General features: G+C 49.1%; 2 protein-coding genes across 4 annotated transcripts in view; one reads left to right on the forward strand and one right to left on the reverse strand.

Moving 5' to 3' along the window:
• Nucleotides 1–1,348: 1,348 nt before the first annotated feature.
• Nucleotides 1,349–7,599, reverse strand: TNNC1 (troponin C1, slow skeletal and cardiac type). Its single transcript, XM_058031840.1, has 6 exons — nucleotides 7,546–7,599; nucleotides 4,039–4,069; nucleotides 3,594–3,740; nucleotides 2,308–2,422; nucleotides 2,065–2,201; nucleotides 1,349–1,522 (listed from the first exon to the last, which is right to left on the reverse strand). Exons 1-6 carry the CDS (start codon nucleotides 7,567–7,569, stop codon nucleotides 1,491–1,493), a joined length of 486 nt encoding a protein of 161 aa, XP_057887823.1. The 5' UTR covers nucleotides 7,570–7,599; the 3' UTR covers nucleotides 1,349–1,490.
• A 4,936-nt stretch (nucleotides 7,600–12,535) lies between these two features.
• Nucleotides 12,536–17,835, forward strand: part of NISCH (nischarin) — a 29,335-nt gene continuing 24,035 nt past the window's right edge. For 2 of the 3 annotated variants that reach the window (XM_058031817.1, XM_058031819.1), the window contains exon 1: nucleotides 12,536–12,702. In XM_058031817.1, the coding sequence (XP_057887800.1) occupies nucleotides 12,616–12,702 (87 nt within the window). In that variant the 5' untranslated portion in view covers nucleotides 12,536–12,615. The remainder of the gene's footprint in view (nucleotides 12,703–17,835) is intronic. The other variant, XM_058031816.1, reaches the window with a different exon arrangement.

The raw sequence follows: 17,835 nt of genomic DNA on the forward strand, positions 1-17,835 counted from the left end.
GCCTTCTGGTGCACCTGTAGTCCTGCTGAACCTGCAGTATCTATGGCATCAAGGGCTTGGATCCCTTGGGGAGACCCCTTTGAGTGGGTCAAAGAGATGTTTGCATTAGAGCTGTTTCCAAAATACCCTAGGTTTCTAGCTGACAGGTTCATTTTCTTAGTTTTTCTGTTGTTATAAGCCTTGGTTTAGCAATATATATAGTGCTGCTTGTCCAGAGGAAAGACACAGCCATGTCCTTGCAAGCAATCAACCACCTCTCTCATCCCTGTTTTCCCTGAACTGCAATATTTCACCATTGCTATAAATGAGATTGTGTCACAGCTGCTTTAGGGTGTTATTTCCACAGGAGTGGGGAAAAAATAAATCTGGTTTGGGGAGGAAAGGCAGAAGGAAAGGAGCAGAGCTGGAGCACTGGCCCAGCCCAGGGCTGAGGACAGCACTGCCTGGGCTTGCACCTGCACTGTCCCGTGCCTGCCCTGCCAATGTTTGTTTTGCTTGGGTAAACGATTGACTTTAGCAACACGACTGCAATGTGGGAGTTGTGCTGGGGCTGTAATTCGATGGGAGGAGGCAGCTATGTGCAGGGAGAGCTGCTAATGCCACAGGAATGCTGCACTTCCTTGGGGTGAGAGGAGACGCTGCTGTGGCTCCTTGGCCCTGCTGTCACCCTGTGCCTGGGAGCTGAGACCCAGAGTGGGCTTGTGCATTTCTCAGTGGCCCAGATCGATGTGATTTGACAGGAAAATTGGGGGTCTCAATTTTTTGTAGTGAGGCTCCTACCCAGGGCTGCAGGAGGACTATAAGGGGCCAGTACCTGCCTCCCACCAGGCTGGGAGAGACAGGAAGGAGCATCCAGTCCAGCTCAGTAATGGCTTTTATGTTTCCAAAGCAAACTGAGGTCTTCTTTGGACATTACAGAGTACCAATCAGGCTGGCAGGGAGAAGGAGGGTGTGTACCCTTGGCATAGCCAGGGTGAGAGTAGGGAGGAGAGGGACTGTCCCTGGCACATGGATCTCAGTGATGGCTGAAGGGGGTTTTAATTCATATTTCATTGCTAAAATGCTGCCAATGCTGCAGTTAAACCAGCAGGCACCAGTGCCAGCTCCCAAGCCTGCTCACCATGGGAAGGTGAGGAGATGGAACATGGCAGCTCCCCACGAGCACCCATGGCTCTGTTGGATGGACTTTGCTGTTGGGCTGGCAGCACAATACCTCCTTGGAGGTTTGAAGCTCCATCTGTGATGTCACCTTGCCAGAAGTAGTCCCCAGCAGTGGTTTCATTAATCATGAGCACACAACAGGGGTGAAGCTGTCACTGAACCTCCAAGGAATGAGCAGCTGAGGCACTGGGTATTAACAGGTTTTATTTCCCCCTGGCCACCCTTCTCAGCACTCAGTCTTCATGCTGGTAGCCAGGGGACTGAGTCAAGGAGATGAGATGCAGAGCTGGAGGGTTTAGGAGATTCAAGCTGTCCATCTGGCCTCAGATTTATTCAACCCCCTTCATAAACTCCAGGAACTCTGCCAAGGGGAAGACATCGGAGACAAGAGGTGTGAGGTGAGACTGAAGTGCCCTCCCAGTTGTCAAGTGTGGTCTTGGCAGCTTTTCCCAGCCCTGTCTCCTGTTCCACCCTTATGATATGTGAGAGGCCAAGGGGGGGATGGCTACTGCTCCTCTGACTGTGGCAAGGACTCCTTGTGACTCCTGCTGGAAATGTCACTGGAGCCCAGCATCCCCCTCAGCTGCCACATGCCTGGGCATCATTTTGTCAGCACCACATTCAAAGATACAGCCCTTCAGAAATGGTGCTGGTGTTAATGGGGCCAGGAGGGGACTGGTGAAAAGTGGCAGTGCTTCAGTGCAGCAAGGGCGCAGGTAAGGCAGCCCCAGGTCCTTGCTCCCATTTCACAAGTGTAAGAACCCCCCCATCCCTGTGCACATGCTCCTGTCAGAGGTATTGCCCAGCACTGCCTGCATGAGCTTGTGCTCATCCAAGACCAAGGGAGCTGCCCAGGGGCATGACCAAGGGCTTGTGACCAAACCACATGCAAGAGAGTCCTACCATCATAGTCAATCCTGCCATCGTTGTTTTTATCCCCATCTTTCATCAGTTCCTCTATGTCATCCTCGGTGATGGTCTCTCCTGTTGCCTGCAGCATGATCTTCAGCTCCTCGAGGTCGATGTAGCCATCAGCGTTTCTGTGCCAGGACAGAAGAGCTCAGGACCAGAGAGAGCTGCTGGGGAGGGGCCCAGGCTGGCTGCACCCTCCCACCACCCCACTTCGCTGTGCTCATGGGGTCTCACTTATCAAACATCCTGAAGAGGTCTGAGAGCTCCTCCTCGGTTTTGCCTTTGCTGTCATCTTTCATACACCGCACCATCATCACCAGGAACTCATCGAAGTCCACAGTGCCACTGCCTGAGGGGAGAATGGACTGTCTGGGGCCAGCTGGCCAGCACTGGGACCCTCACTGAGCCCCACACTTCATGAGCAGCTCCACCAGACTGACCCACCCAGCTTCCCTGCACAGCCACATGGATTCAGAACCCCAAAACCTTAAGTTGTGGTGTTAAACCTGTTATTGTTTAAGTTAAAAATCAAGACTGCCATCAGACAGTGTCTCTACAAGTCAAACTGGAAGAATATACAAGGTCTCATGCCTCAGTCTCTTCTCATACTGGGCTTGAGAAATGCAGGGAAGGGGAGCCCAGCTGGAGCCATCAGCTGGAGCTACAGGGGGTGGATGGGCAATGCCAATGAGGGATCACCTTTCCCTTCAACAACCAAGGGCCAAAACTCAGGAGAGCAGCCCTGCAGCAAGAGTTAGTTCTCAGGATGCTGGGAAAAGTGACTTAGGCCTTTCTCTGGCCTTGTAAGTGAATTTTTACCTTTCACAGTCATTTTGCCTTGGCAAAAGTCCTTCTGGCAGCACCAAAGGATGGAAGTTCCTGCTATGGAGATACCTGCCCATCTCTTTTAGGTATTAATATTGAAAGCTCCAGAAGGTATTCATGCAGTGTGCTTTTGCACTTGCACTACAGTAGTGTTGTTTTCAATTACTCAGATGCTTTCCTTTTTTGCTTGACTTTTAACTGCTTTTTTATTTTCCAGATGCTTAGTGTGGTATTTCTGCCCAAATGCCCACAGTGGGTTTTATATGTGATCATCAGTACACTGATTGAATCAGTATTGACAGTTAGTTATGTGGGGGTGTGTACACTTGAGCAGTGAGAGACTTTCCTGATCAAATCCTCTAAGTGGCATTTCTGAAATGGCAGTTCCTACATTCAGCCTACATTTGGTTTTTTGAAAGGATCTGTACAATTTCACAGTGTCCCCCAAAATCAGTTCAAGCAGTCTTGATTGCTGTAGGAATAAAAATATCTATAGTTCCTCTTTGCCTGGAAATTCCATAAAGGAGCCACGCTGAGGTCTGGTGGGTGTTTAGTGTCCTTTGAATTCACAGCAGGCTGCACCCCACAGCTGTGACTGTCCCCAGCACAGATCCTGCCAGCACTGCACAGATGGCCCCACACCCCCAGATGTGGGGATGGTTCCTGGGAGAGTGGAAGAAACCCAAACTTCTCACCATCTTCATCCACCTCATCTATCATCTCCTGCAGCTCCTCAGGAGTGGGGTTCTGCCCCAGCATCCTCATCACCTTCCCCAGCTCCTTGGTGCTGATGCAGCCATCCTCTGCCCCCAGCACAAAGATGTCAAAGGCAGCCTTGAACTCTGGAGAGAGAGGGGACAGGAGAGGTGAGGGGGTCCTGCCCTGCAGCTGGAGCCTGCAGGCAGGGGCTCATCCCAGGCACAGCCTCCCCTGACTGTGCACCCAGCACTGCCCAGCCATGGCCTTGTGGGACACCAGAAACTGCCTTGCCAGCAATGCTGGTGGATCAAAATCCCTGGGCCATGCCCTGCCTTGGCCAGTCTGGCCAAAGCATTTTCCAGAGTGTTCTTAGGAGGCAGGCAGGGTTGATGCCTGGGAGCTCCACTTCAGGCTGTGGTGTCAGGTTGAAGGTGCACCTACCATTTTTTTGCTCTTCTGTCAGCTGCTCAACCTGTAAGGAAAACATAGACACCAAGTCAATTTAATTTTGTCAGCATCACTAATTACTAAAAGGACGTGTTTGTTCAACAGCCTTTGCCAGGGTCAACCAAACCTCACAAGAGGCAACCTCATGGATCAGGGTATGTACAGCCAGAGGCGTTTGACACAGCAAGATTTTGTAGTCTAAGAGGTTCTTCCCTTTAAAAAAAATTCACATCTCCTTTGAAGCAAACATAACTTCTCTAGAGTAATAGATGCTAATACATGGCAGAAATAGCCTTTGTGCAAGCAGGGAAAGCCCACTGGGAAAAGAATACGCCTCTGCCAACCATTTGGGGATAATTTCTTATTTCACTGCAGGATGGCTGCACTGCTGAGGGCTGCTCACATGTGGGCCAACACCACATCAGAGCTGAGATGTGCTCTGGGGAGTTCCCTGGGGAGGGAGAGGTACACAAGACTATCCCTGGCAGTTGTTTTTCAGGCCTAGATTCAGGGAACTGCTGCCCTATCCAGAGCTTAACTGCTCTGCTTCCATCTCAGCCAGGGTTCTTACAAAGGTGTCTGGCTCTGAAGGGAGCTGCTATTCCCTTTATTCTGTTTTGGGAATCTCTGAGGAATGGCCTGTGGAGCCAACAGGCATTAGCTGACGTGGGCTGGCAGACTGTTCCCAAACTCTGCCCTAATTCAATCCCCACAGACCATCAGTGGGAGCTTATTAGATAGCAAGAATTAATGAAAATAATCAATGAGGAGAGCAAAGGGGAATCAATCAGCTCTGTGCCATACCTGTTTAAGTGCCTTTCTCTCTTTGGCTTCATTCCAGGTACTGCCTAGCTGAACTTGCTGCCCTCACCACCATGTCCAACTGCCCCTTTGGAAGCATCCATGAGAACAGGAACTTTTCCTTCCTATCCAACAGCCTGGTCAACAGCCTCTCTATATCCAGCCAGGTAGGACCCCATGGCTGCCCTGTCTGACCCCACTAAAGTCTCCTTGCTGCCACTCCCATGCAAGTGACCCCCAACACCCATCCCTGCCAGGTTTTGTTTGGGGTAGGACCCCACAACCCAGGTTGTGTCTTTGAGTGAAAACTGATTCTTTTGCTCCAAAGGGCAATGGTTTTGCAAGAGCCAGCTGCTGGTTCTTCCTGCTTGCAGCAAGAGGCAGAGAAGGCACTTTTCCTTAGCAGGACAGAGCCTGTGGGGGCAGGCAGAGCATTTTATCCCACTCCCCATGCTCCAGGAGGTGAGGACTTGGCAGAAAGCACTAAGGATGGTGGCAGGATTTTTCTCCTCTGCTGGAGGAAAGCCAAACCCAGTGTGTTTCTGGTGCTGCTGAGGGCAGGCAGGCAGCTGCTGGCCCTCTGTCGACAGTTTTTGGGCAGAGCAAGGGCAGCCACCACCAGGATGGCCACAGCCAGTCCTGCTCTGTAACACGACACCCCTGGTGCTGTCGCTATTTATAAGCCTGGGGGAGAGAGGTGCTGGAGATAAAGATGAGCTCCCTGATTGTTCCCAGGCTCTGGTATTTATCCTTGCAGCCCTTTATCTGGACACTTGTTCCTGGCACTGTTCTAGGCACCGCTTAACAGAGCCTAAAAATATTCCCAAAATAGTTTTGTGTTTGCACACCCTTATCTAGGCATGAGTGGGGAAGATGAAAATCCATTGGGTTCTCTGGCTGTATGTAGAGGATTTGGCATAAATGTAATATTAATAGATGCTATCAACATGCAGAAAATATACAACTATTCTGTTTTGAAGCCTCCTTGAGTACTGAAGTGATAGATGTGGTGTATATAAATTAAATGCATTGTTGCTGTAGAGTGACATTTTTGTCACAGTGTCTCTTTAGCTGTTCATAGCTTGCTCTGGACATGGGTGCTGTTGCTGTCTTATTCATCGTTTCTCTCCACATCATTGCAGGAACAGGTTTTTCTGCCTGCAGTGTGGGAAGGCAAGCTCTAAGCTCGCAGCACTGCAGCAGCTGTGATAATGCCAGATCTGCTGTATTTTGCTTTTATCAGCTCCTCTCTCCATCCCATGGTTCCGTTTGAAGTCAGACAAAGGAAACTGAAGTTCTTAATTTTTTCCACAAGTAAATGTTTTCTTTTCAGTCTAAATTTTGGGAATTAGATACACAAACTATCTGTCTGTCTCAGCTGTGCCTGTCTTGGACTTGTTTTGCCTCTGTAAAGGTGTTGGGAATTAATGCCCAACATAAATGTAGGACTCAAACCCTACATTTACCTAATTAATGGCCATGTGGTCCCTATACAATGAGGAAAGAGCCTGTGCCTTGAGTCATAGAGAGCTTATTTAATTAAAATCTTTAATTAGAAAGGCCTGGATTTCCTTTGATTTCACAGGTTCCATTTTTCTCCATTTTGAAGGTCTTGGTTGGGGGACTCAGCCTTTCCTGAACCTTTTCACACTATCAGGATCACTACAGGGGTTCCATTTCCGAGGTTCAAGGCTGACCAAAGGACAGGAGATGTGTGAGCATTGAGGTTTTTTTCTTCAGCTACCTACCAAGGACTATATTTCTTCCCTCTAAAAACCTTGGCATAACAATAAGACTGGTATGATACATTTTTTGTGCTCTTGCTTAAAATCAAACTTGATCAGCTGTATATTTAAAGGGGGAAAAGCACCAAAAACCTCTTACTGTAAATCCAGTTATGGATGCAATAGCAATCCACACAATCCAGAATCTATTTTCATCCTTATTCCACTTGCATATCTCTGTCTGTCTGTCTGCATTACAGAACAATGCAGAGTTCTTATTACAGACCGAATAGTTTGGGTTTACACAGTGAGCACAGCCTGCAGCTGTGGAAGTTAAAATAGCCAAAGGATGCTCCACGTTCCCTGGGGCATAGCTCACATTCTGGATTCTGCACAGAGCGGGAGCAGCAAAGCAGAGCAGGAGGTTTGGAAAGAACTGAGAAAAAAACAAGGGTTTTTTAAAATCACCCTGAAAAATACTCAGCTAAGGAGTGGGGGAACATAGCAATGGCAGAGTTGTAAAGCACCAGAAAGAAAAGGGTGAGTTTGCACCCATACAAATAATGTTTCTTTCCTGGGAAATCCTCCTCCGCTTTGTCTGGGCTAAAACCAAGAGTCATCTCTTATGCCATGCAGGTTTTGTTGAGATTTATAGTTTCACCTAGGAGCCATCTCCCTGCTTTACAGCGGGGAACCAGGGGGTCATTGTAAGTAATTTAACAGCAGGTTGACAGTTTCACACTTGTAAGAGGAGTGTGAAACTTCCAGAGCCGTGAGAGGGAAGGTCAGTGTCCTGGATGAAGATGACCAAAAGTTGCTGCCCTATAATTATTTCTCATTTCTCCACTGAATTATTGCCATCGTAGCTTTGGGGAACCTATAACGAAACTCCTTAGATGCATTTCAGACCCAACAAAAATCCTTAGATCCATTTCAGACCCCCTCCCCAGCCCAGCGCCCCAGGGGGAGCACTCACCGCTGCCTTGTAGATGTCATCCATGGCTGGGCAGGGGCAGGGTCTGTCGCTGTCGCTGTGCCGGCGCTGCCGGGGGCAGGGCTGATATAGGGGCCGGGGCCGGCCCCGGCAGCCCCGCACGCCCGGCCCCCCAGGAATGCCCGGCCCGCGTGCCTGGGGACGGGGACACGGCCAGCCCGGCGTTGGCACGTCCGGGGACAGCCCCAGCCCCGGCCCCGGCCCCCTCGGCGGCAGCTGGAGCTCTCCTCGTGACTTTCTTGTGGGATCAAGGCACCACTTTTCAGCAAGACCCACCGAAATTGCTGATAAATTGAGGCTCTTGGCTGTCTTGGCTGGAGCCGTGCCATGGTGTCACCTCCACCTCCAGAGTGTTCCCCCTGGGGGCTGCCTTAGAAAGATTATACCGTGCCAAATAGGATTGGGTATTGCAGGGAAGGTACGTGTCCCAAAATATCCCGGTCCAGTAGCAAATGTCCCCCGGGGCAGTGGGAACAGGGGGTGTCAGGGCCCTCGTCCCCTCTGTGTGTCCCCAAATCCATGGGGACCTGCAGCTGAGGCTCTGGGGGAGCAGGGGGTGCATGTGTGTGGGCAGATCGGGAGCATGGGGGGAATGTGCAGCCCCTTTGCCATGGAGACACACGAGGAGCTTTGCCCCAGTCTTCTGTTTTCAGCTAGGGCTGCAAAATGTGGGGACCAGCTATCAGAATGGGGGTATCAGCTCTGTTTGATTCGAGGGATAATGGAATCAGGCAGTTTGGGAAATCATGACTCACTTCACCCAGCCAGCTCGCTGACCCGTCCCCACTGCGAATAGCTCAAATCCACACTCCTGGACTGGCTGTGGATTTACCACAGATTTACCCTGCCACGGTGGAGAGCAAAAACACCAAAGGCCTCCGAGGGATGAGCAGTTTTCTCAGTGCAGTGAGAAGTGGTTTAAACCACAGGAACCAAAGACAAACCTCTCTTTTTAACGATTCAGGACTCCCTCTTGTGTCCAGAGGGGCTACAGATGGCTCTGGCACCACAGGGTGGCAAAGTCTCACCTCCAGCTGGCTCATGTCAGAGTTAGTTTGCAAAACTAAAAATGCAGTTAATACAACTGTTATTTTTCATCTTTTCTACAAATCCACCTTTAAGAGGAATCGTGCTGCATGGAAAACCTGCAGTCCCCATGGAATGCCCAAGCCAAAGCAGCATTAACCAGGTGATGTCAGCACAAAGTGGAGATGCAGGTGAGCACAAAGCCATCCCCACATCACATCCCCCCAGGTTTTGAGTCCTGAAGGATTAACTCACTGCAGAGGCTGATAGGAACTGTGGTCCTGTGGGCACCCAGGCTTCAGCCCAGCCCTGCCTCTGCTCAGCATAGGGGTAGCAGATGGAATAAAAAGGAAAATTGTTACATTTAAGGAATTGATTTTTTTAAGAAGTTAGTCTTCCTAATTTGAATGTATTTAATATTTTGGTTGCCTTTATCACAGGAAAGTCAGAAAAAGCACCAGAGGTAAGCAATTATTTTGCTAAAGGGCATTGGAGCCTGCTCTTAGGTGAGGGCACAGGCTGGGATGGGAGACCCGCTGTTCCCCAGAACCAAACCACCACCCAGAACTTCCTGGGCAACCCCAGAGAGACCTTCCCAAGGAAATGCTGCCCCGAGGCAACCCCAGCCTCTGGCTGCTTCTCTGGCCTTGGGATTCACTGCAGAGACAGTGGGGTGGCAGGTGCCAGCTCTGGGCACTACCAGGACAGGGGCTGAGGAATCCTGCCTGGCCCTGTCCCTCCATCCTGGGAAGGGATGGCTCTGAGTCACCCTGAAAACAGCCCCTGGGATGCGTCAGAATGTATTTAGGGTCAATGTAGCACAGGAGGGGCGGCTCAACATTGCCTTTAAAAGGTCTGCTGGAGAGAGCTGGGGTGAAATTCAGGCTGGGATGTGGAGAAGGGTCTCTGTGTGCTTAGGGAGGGGAGATCTGGACCACTGCCACCCTACACTGGCATGGGAAAGCTGCACATCTGAGACTTACAGAGCAGAGCTGAGCCAGAGGAGAGGATGAAATCCCATCTGGCAGCAGGAGGAGGTGATGTTCCTGCCGGGGAAGGAGGCACAGGCGAGTGGCACAATGCCAGCCCCTGCCTCCCTGCTGGCTGCCTGGAGACAGAGCTTCCAGCATCTCCTGGCTCTCCCAGGCTGTTTGCTTACAAAATAACTGGGAATTGGGGTTTGGTAGGGAAACCCAGAGCCTCTGCCATGCACAGCACAGGGAGGGGCTGCTGCAGGTATGGGGTGTTCTGAGGGAACCACCCTGTCCTGCTGCTTCCACGTGAGCCCCACGGCAGAGGGAGGGTGGCTATCTATAGCCTGGGGAGGGCTGCCAGCACAGTGCCTTCAATCTGCCATGGCTGTCACTGGGGTCAGGCACAGCCTGTTAGCTCCAGCTGCATCCTCACATGCTGTCCCACTTGTCAGTCCCTCCAAGCTACCAAGACAACTGGGAAGCTTTACTGAGCTTTTCTCCTCCAAAACTTCATTTCAGGTTGTCACTTCCAAGCAGCTGTAACCCACTGCAGAACTAGCAGAGGCATTCTGGAGGTCAATTGTAAGGAAATGAAAGGCAGAAGCCTAACTAAATTGCAATTTTATTTGAGATTAGGGATGTTTGCAGGGCTGCTTTGGCTGTGTCATGGCTCCAAACTGCAGCAAAATGCTCCAGCATCCCCTTCCCTGCCTTGGGCACCTGGCCCTGAGAGAGAGTCCAGACCCAGCAACAGCAAAGTTCTTTAATTTACGGCTTCCTAAAGCCTACTCAGAATATTTTAGCTGAAGGAGCCCCCATTTCCCCCTTCCCCAGGCACATTGCTCCTCTCCTCTGTGGGCCAGGACGGGGCTGTCGCACCCTGAGCCACCGCTGTGCCTGCGGGCAGGAGCTGCTTCAGGAGGCGGGGACGGGCCCTGATCAAACCCGACAGCCGCGACAGGGCTGCAAATTTTTATTTAATTAAGGAGACAGGACATTCAGAGGAAGCTTAATTAAAGTTGCTCTGCAAACCCACTTATTATCTCATGAAGAGGCTGAGCCAGCAGCAGTTCCTGATGCTGGGGCAGCATTAGAAAATCCCTGTTGGGCTGCCTGTGCTCTCTGTGTTTTGTCCTTGTACACATCATCCTTCGGATACATCCTGACCAAGGGAAAACATTTTTCAGTGAACACCCCTCCCCTCCCCCCAAAATGGGGTTTTCCAGTTCTGTTTGCAGAGGTGTGTTTGTTTATCTGCCACTGCAGTCCTGGTGGCATCTGAGAGACACCAGCACTGCCCCTGCAGCCCCACACATCCAGCCAGGGCATTTGCACTCCTGTTGTCATTCATACTGAGCTAACTGCATCCTCTCTTAGGTAGCATAATGTAGGGCAGACAGATGTTGCTTTCATTTTGCTGGAAGGTACTTTTTAACCAAATCTCCTTGATTTGACAGTCCAAAACCTAATCCTTCTGTGTGTAACGTAGCACAGAGTTTATTTCAAAGCCTTGATGGATGCTTGATGCATCCTTCTGCCAAAACATAATCTTTCTAGATAACCTCTCAATTTTAATACAATCAGATACTTCTAAAGAAACTCATTATATCCTCTCTCCTGCAATTTTCTGTTCCTGGGGTGCACACTGCGCCTGTCAGAAAGGTTGCCATAGCATGACTTTCCCTCAGGGCAACTCAGGTTCAGCTCAGGAAAAAGGCTGAGGAGAGTTTGCTTGCCATCTTTTAGATTCTCCACTTCTGTTACAAATTCCTGGCAAGATCCTTCAGTGTGTACAGGCTTGAAACTCTTCCCATGCTCAGTGGGACAGTGGAAGTAAAGTCCATGCTGTCAGTAAATCACCCCAAACAACACCCCGAGTTCACCCTGGGCTCGTTCCTGAGGGAATCAGCCCAGCTCCTCAGCTCTGTTCTGGGGTGGGCAGCTCAGTCACAGAACCACTGAGGTGGCACCTCAGCCTGGTGTGACAGTGTCCAAGCCTCCCTTGGTGGCCACAGATGTGCAGTACAAGCTGCCAGCAGCTGGGACAGTGTCACAGCCACAGCACTGGGAGGGGGCTCAGCCCTCGGCAGCTCCGCACTGCTGGGATTGCATCCCTCTGGATTGCATTGGATTGGGCTGGGTTGGATTCACTGGATTGTACTGGATTGCATTGTATTGAATTGGACAGCATCGGATTGGGTTCTATTCCACTGGATTGCATTGGCCTGGATTCTATTCCATTGGCTTCCATGGGATTGGATTCCATTCCATTGGATTGCATTGGGCTGGATTCCATTCCATTGACTTCCATTGGATTGCATTGGACTGGATTCTGTTCCATTGGGTTGCATTGGATTGAATTCGATTCCATTGGATTCCACTGGATTGCACTGGATTGCTTTGGACTGGATTGGACTCTGTTGGCCTCCACTGGACTGGATTTGATTCCACTGGATTCCATTGGATTCCGTTAGATTCCGCTGCACTCCATTGGATTCCATTGGACTCCGGTGGTCTCCATTGGACTGGATTGGATTCCGTTGGATTCCGCTGGACTCCATTGGACTGGATTGGATTCTGCTGCTTTCCACTGGGTTCCGTTGGACTCCATTGGACTGGATTGGATTCCATTGGACTGGACTGGATTCCGCTGGACTCCATTGGATTCTCTTGGATTCCACTGGGTTCCGTTGGACTCCATTGGATCGCACTGCACCGCACTGCGCGACGCCCGCCGGGCACAGCCAGCGCGCATGCGCGTCCGGATAGGCTAGACCCCGCCCCCGTGGGCCATAGCCACGCCCCGCCGGCACCACGCCCCGCCCCTGCACCGAGCACCGCCCTCCCTCGCTCAGCCCCCGCCCCCTCGCTCCGGGCCCCGCCCCCTGTGCCCATAAAGGGGCGCGGGCGGAGCGCGCCGCGCCCTGAGGGGGTCGAGCCAAGATGGCGGCGGCGGCAGTGCGGGCCGGGCGGGCAGCGGGTGCGGGTGGCGGCGGCCGCGGGGGAGCCGTGACGGCCTGAGCGGCTGCGCCCCGGCGCTTCTCCCAGCGACATGGAGGCGGCGGCGGGAGGCGAGGACGGCGAGGAGCCCCCGCGGGAGGCCCGAGTCCTGGGCTCTGAGCTGGTGGAGACGTACACGGTACGGAGCGGCGAGGCCGTGCGGGACGTGCGGGGATGGGGCAGCGGCCCCGCCGCCTCAGCGCTGCCGGGGAGCGGGTGAGGCCGGGCTGGGGGCCGGGCTGCCGCCGGCAGCTGTGCCCGGCCGGAGCTGTGCCCACGCTGGGGATGGAGCGAGGCATTTGGTACAAGTTTCCGAGGGGCTTCGGGGAGAGGAGCCGCGTGGGGAGCCGGGCTCCGCCGGGAGAAGCGGCCCCGAGCTCCGCGTAGCCTCGGTCCTTCGGGAGAGGCGGCGGCTCCGCGGGCAAGTGTCGTGTTCTTGCCCGTATATATCTCTGTGTATGTGCGTATGTTTATGGGAGATGGCTGTCGAGTAAACATAGCTTTCAAAGGTGGACTAAACAAAGCAGAAAATCTTTCCTTTGCATGCAATTATCATTAAAAAACCCCTCTGATCTTATTTCCAGAGGAAATCAGATGATTTAGGATAGACAGTTTTTCTTTTATCCCACAAAAAAAAAAAAAAAAAAAAAAAAAAAAAAAAAATTACCAGCAGTGTTTAATTTGGGGAAGGAATGAAGCTTTTGATATATAACTTGTTTTTCATCTGGTCGCATTCTACCAAGAGTTAATTGGTCTGTTTTTCAGGAAGAAGCTCATCCTAAAGCAAACCTCAGTGTAATTGCACATGGAAAATGCCTCGAGCACACCACCCTTTAGTTATATAACTAAAAAATGTTTTCTCCTTCTGCCTTATTTTAGCGTGATTTGAAAGACCTTTTTTCGGTAGAATGCTCACGGATGACAGGCTTCCTGCTGTGGGAAAGAAAAGGGAAAGAGGAGCAATGGTTTAGAAAGACAGTATTTGGAAAGTTGTGTGATGGATACAAGTAATGCTTCATGCTCCTGCCTCTGTAAAGGTATCCAGGGAACACAGAGCAACAGGAGAGTGGTCTCTGAGTTGTTAATAGGACAGAGTTTACACAGCTGGGGCACATGAAGAGCCTAACTCCTTCCCAGGTGATGCCTATTGGAACACGATTGTGGCAATGACTTTCAGGTGGTGAGATGCCAAATTTACAGGCAGAAACGTGTGGAGCATTTGGTGAAGGAGTTGACTGCAAGCTTGAAATGAATTTTTGAGAAGTGCCCGAGCTCATTCTCTTAGTTGTATGGTGTGTGTTCTCAGAAATGGTACCACTGCTGCTGAGGTGTTACTGGGGGTGTGTTAGGATGTGGTTCAACCCTCAGTCACTGAGAGGCACAGTGAGACCTGTGGCTTGGGGACTGGAAACTTCCATGGCAGGTGTGAACCAAGACTCAGCAGTGCTGGTGTTGAAAATTTCAATCAGTATTATGCAATACCAGTGAATGAGAAAATCAGGTGCATTCAGGTGACAAAATGCCAGTGTCATCTGCCCCCTTATCCCTCTGGAAGTTATGGTGCAGGAGCTGAAAGGAGCTCCTTTGCTGCTTCAGCCTGCAGACAAGTGCTGTGGTAGGGCCACCCTTGGGTGACACCATTCATGTTCTGGATTGAGCTGGAGTTCAGGTGTGTAACTCTGCAGGTGGTGTTCATCTGATTGGCTGATAGTTGAGGATAACATTTTAAGCTGCTGCAGCTAAGCCTATAGAAGTTTATTTTTTCCAGCCCAGATTTCTTTCTTTAGTGGTTATGGAAATACCATGCTACTTTAATGCCATTTTTCTTGGGAGCTTTAAAGGTACAGTGTATGAAAGACAGGATTTACCAGTATTTGGTCCTGCTTTGATTCTCTTGCTGCATTTTTGAAGACATGTTTGCACTAAGCTTGCCTGTGTGTAAACCTCCTGAAGCTGTTAGCAGGACTCCAAGGCTGCTTGTCAGCTTTTGTGACACAGGCCCAAGCCATTAGAAATGTGGGACTCGATCTTTAAATAAAAGCAGAAGTTTTACAAAATTTGTCACAGGCTGAAAAGTTTTTTTTTTTTTAAAAGGCATGTGTTTAGTATTCATAATTAGGTGAGTGGAGCTTAAAGACATGACAAAGACCTGCACCAGGACAGAGACTTTTAAATGGTGTAAAAGTCAGTCAAATTTGGTCAAGATAAGAGAGGAAATAACAGCTGTAGCAACCTGCATCTTCATCCATTACCATGTGCTCAGGTGGCAGTGACCCTGTTTACATCCTTGTTTCTAAAAGATTGTTTTTCTTGTGGCAGATGAGCTTCCTGTTGCACTCTGTGTTCCAGAGCTCACTCTCAATAGAAGGGGGCTGTCATGACATCTGTGTGACAGTTGTGGTATCAGATCCTGTAGAACACATCAGGGAGCCCCACAGTTCTGTGTGATGTTGAAGGTACTTTTAAAAATATGATTCTCCTTGGAGTGGTTGGCATGAAAGGCAAGGTATGGGTAAATCCAGCAGGGAAACTGCTGCCCTGGTTGATGTGTTTGCTGTTGGGTTACTGAGCTGTGAGCATTTCTCCAGGGTTTCTCCTGGGTGTGCTGGTGCAGTTGATGCTGACTGAGGACTGGGTTTGAGTAGAAGGCCTCAGGGCTGTCAGTGCTTCATTTGTTTCCTGCTATGCATTTGTTTGGCCTAAAAATCCCTTCCTGCTTTTCCTGGTTTTTGCAGCTGTTTTTAACATAAATACTAACTTTGATATTTAAGGAAATACTGTTGCTTCCTTGAATGGCTGTAAACTGCCTACATGATGAGGCAGGAGGAGGAGATGTGGCTGCATCACTGCTCTGGAATTTGGGACCTGCTGGCTGTAGTCACACCTGTGTCCCAGCCTTCCTGAGGAGAGCTCTGTCATTTAAGTGTTGGGTTGTTATTTGGTTTTTTTACAGTACTGAAGCATGTGCAGTGGGATGAGACACAATGTAGAAATGCCAGTTCTCCATGTAAAGCAAGGCAGGCAGGTTTTGTATAGGAAATGAACAAAAAGCAGTCTGGAGTCACTGTTGTTCATTTAATATCTGCTTTAAAATGTTTAGTAGGTCTTCCAGCCCTCAGTATTTAACAAGATGAAGGGATGCTGTTTGGTGATGTGGGCTCTTAACTGCAAAGAACTTGAAATGGCTTGCTAGAAAACAAAAATATACATATATATATATAGCATTGCAAATATGTCAAACACTTTGCAAAGTAGAACATAACCAAAAGAGCTGATTTATAGAAAGATGGACAAAACTTTTAATGCAGAAGGGTTTGGTAGAGACAGGTGGAGGAGGAAATCCTGTGAACATAAAGGGTTTTGTGTTTTAGCTCAATAGAAGTGTGGTTTGTGGTGTAAGGATGGGTGGGGATTTCACGTGGTGTATTTATTTATGTCTGCAAGAAAGTGCAGAGTGGGGATGTCATCATCTATCCCTGTATTCCTTTAGCACTTGGTGTGACAGGCAGCCCTTGGAGGACCTTAACTTCAGCTGTCAGCCTTGTTGTATTAGTGCACTCAAAATTTGTTGGTGATGAACTTAAACTCCTAAAACAGTGACATATCTAAGGGGATTTTTTGCTTCAAAATGATTTATTTCTATATTAAGACAAGTCTAATACACACATCAGCCTATTGAATTTATATATTTATTCTTCAAGATAAGGGCAGCTTGTGGATTGATGTGAAATCAGTTGCTGTCTCTGCATGCTGATGCTGTTTGGGGGGTGAATATGTACTGCCTGCTCTGGCTGCCTTCTAGATGGGAAATGCTACAGCTTTTTAAAGACTTCACCTAAGGAATTGTATCAGTGCATGCAAACACTCACTTGAACAGTTAATTTCCCCACCAGACTGTCCAGTTCACTAAGTGCTGTGTTTCTAGAAGTGGTCAGTGCTTGCCATTTCATCAAAAGGGTATTAAACCTTTATTACAAATTTGCTCTGTGTTTTATGCAGGGAGGAGGGGTTTGCTTGCTCGCCTGGTGAGTGTCAGTTGGGACATGTGAAGTTACTGAATTTCCAGTGTCTAATCTTAGGTTTCATGCCTTGTGTACTCAATGTGCATTGCATTTAGATGTGCTGCTTGCTCTGCCATAGTTTAGCACAGTCATCTTTTCAAAACAATTGGTGTTTTTATTATGGCTTATAAATGTAGTACTTCTTTACTTCTAAGTTTCATTTCTTGGAGTTTCTCCTTGCTTTCCTCGGCATTGTGAGGTGCTTTTGAACCCTGGTGTTATTTCTGTTCTGGTTTGTCACCAGCACAGTGATTAATCCTGATCTGCTGTTTCCCAACACAACATGACAGGAGAGCAGGCACAGGCCCTAATTGAGTCCATAATTCTGTGTGGGCATTCTTCTGTGTTTTCAGTGCTCATCCCAGCTCTGATGTGTCACTCACTGCGTGCTCGAGTCAGACATCTTGGTTTGGGGTTTGTTCATGAGCCAGTGTCAGATGCTTACAAAAATAAAACTGGCATCAACTCTAGTTCATCTTCTAAAATGCAGGTGGCATTCTATTTAATGCTTGACATTGTGCTGCTCTGTACTTGCAGTAAGTGAAAACTGGTCTTTTATGTAACAGATTGAAGCTGTTACTGATTTTTGTTTTCTCATGTGGGTTTAGCAACTAGATGTGTATCATCCTCATAGCAGCTATGAGTCAGCTCTGGGTGATCTGTGGTAGTAAGCAAGTTCTTAACTGTATTAAATGCTTTCAAGATTTGATTACAAGTTGGTGTTTTCCCCAAAGAGTACAGTTGGACTGGATAATATAGTTTATTTAATTTGTTGTATTCAAGTAGCTGTGGAACTGGTTTTGCAGAGCCTTGTTTATTTTCAGCTTGTGTTTTAGCTTGTACCTCTAAAATGTCTTTGGGATGGCTTTTTGGCTTTTTTCTGGCATATTGAAAGGTAGGCTGAGTTTTCTGCAAAACCAGTACTGTTCAGTCCAGAAAGTCACCTAGAATGAAAATCTTTGTTTGGTACATGCATGGCTAAAAATACTTATTTTTGTATTAGATGTTTAGTTGCTTTAGATAATTGCAGTAATTCTTTGGGCTCAGTAACTCTTCTGGGAGATGTCTTGTGTGCTTTACCCCAAAAGGAATAAAACAGCATCCACCCAGCCAAAGGATTTGTTCTGTTTTCTCAAGGGTTAAGCTCCAGATTTCTGCTTAACTGAAGTGACAGCAGGATGCTTGCCAAGTTCCTCTGCCCATTGTGGAAC

The sequence above is a fragment of the Melospiza georgiana genome, chromosome 11 (genome assembly GCF_028018845.1).
Source record: "Melospiza georgiana isolate bMelGeo1 chromosome 11, bMelGeo1.pri, whole genome shotgun sequence".
Lineage (NCBI taxonomy): Eukaryota > Metazoa > Chordata > Aves > Passeriformes > Passerellidae > Melospiza > Melospiza georgiana.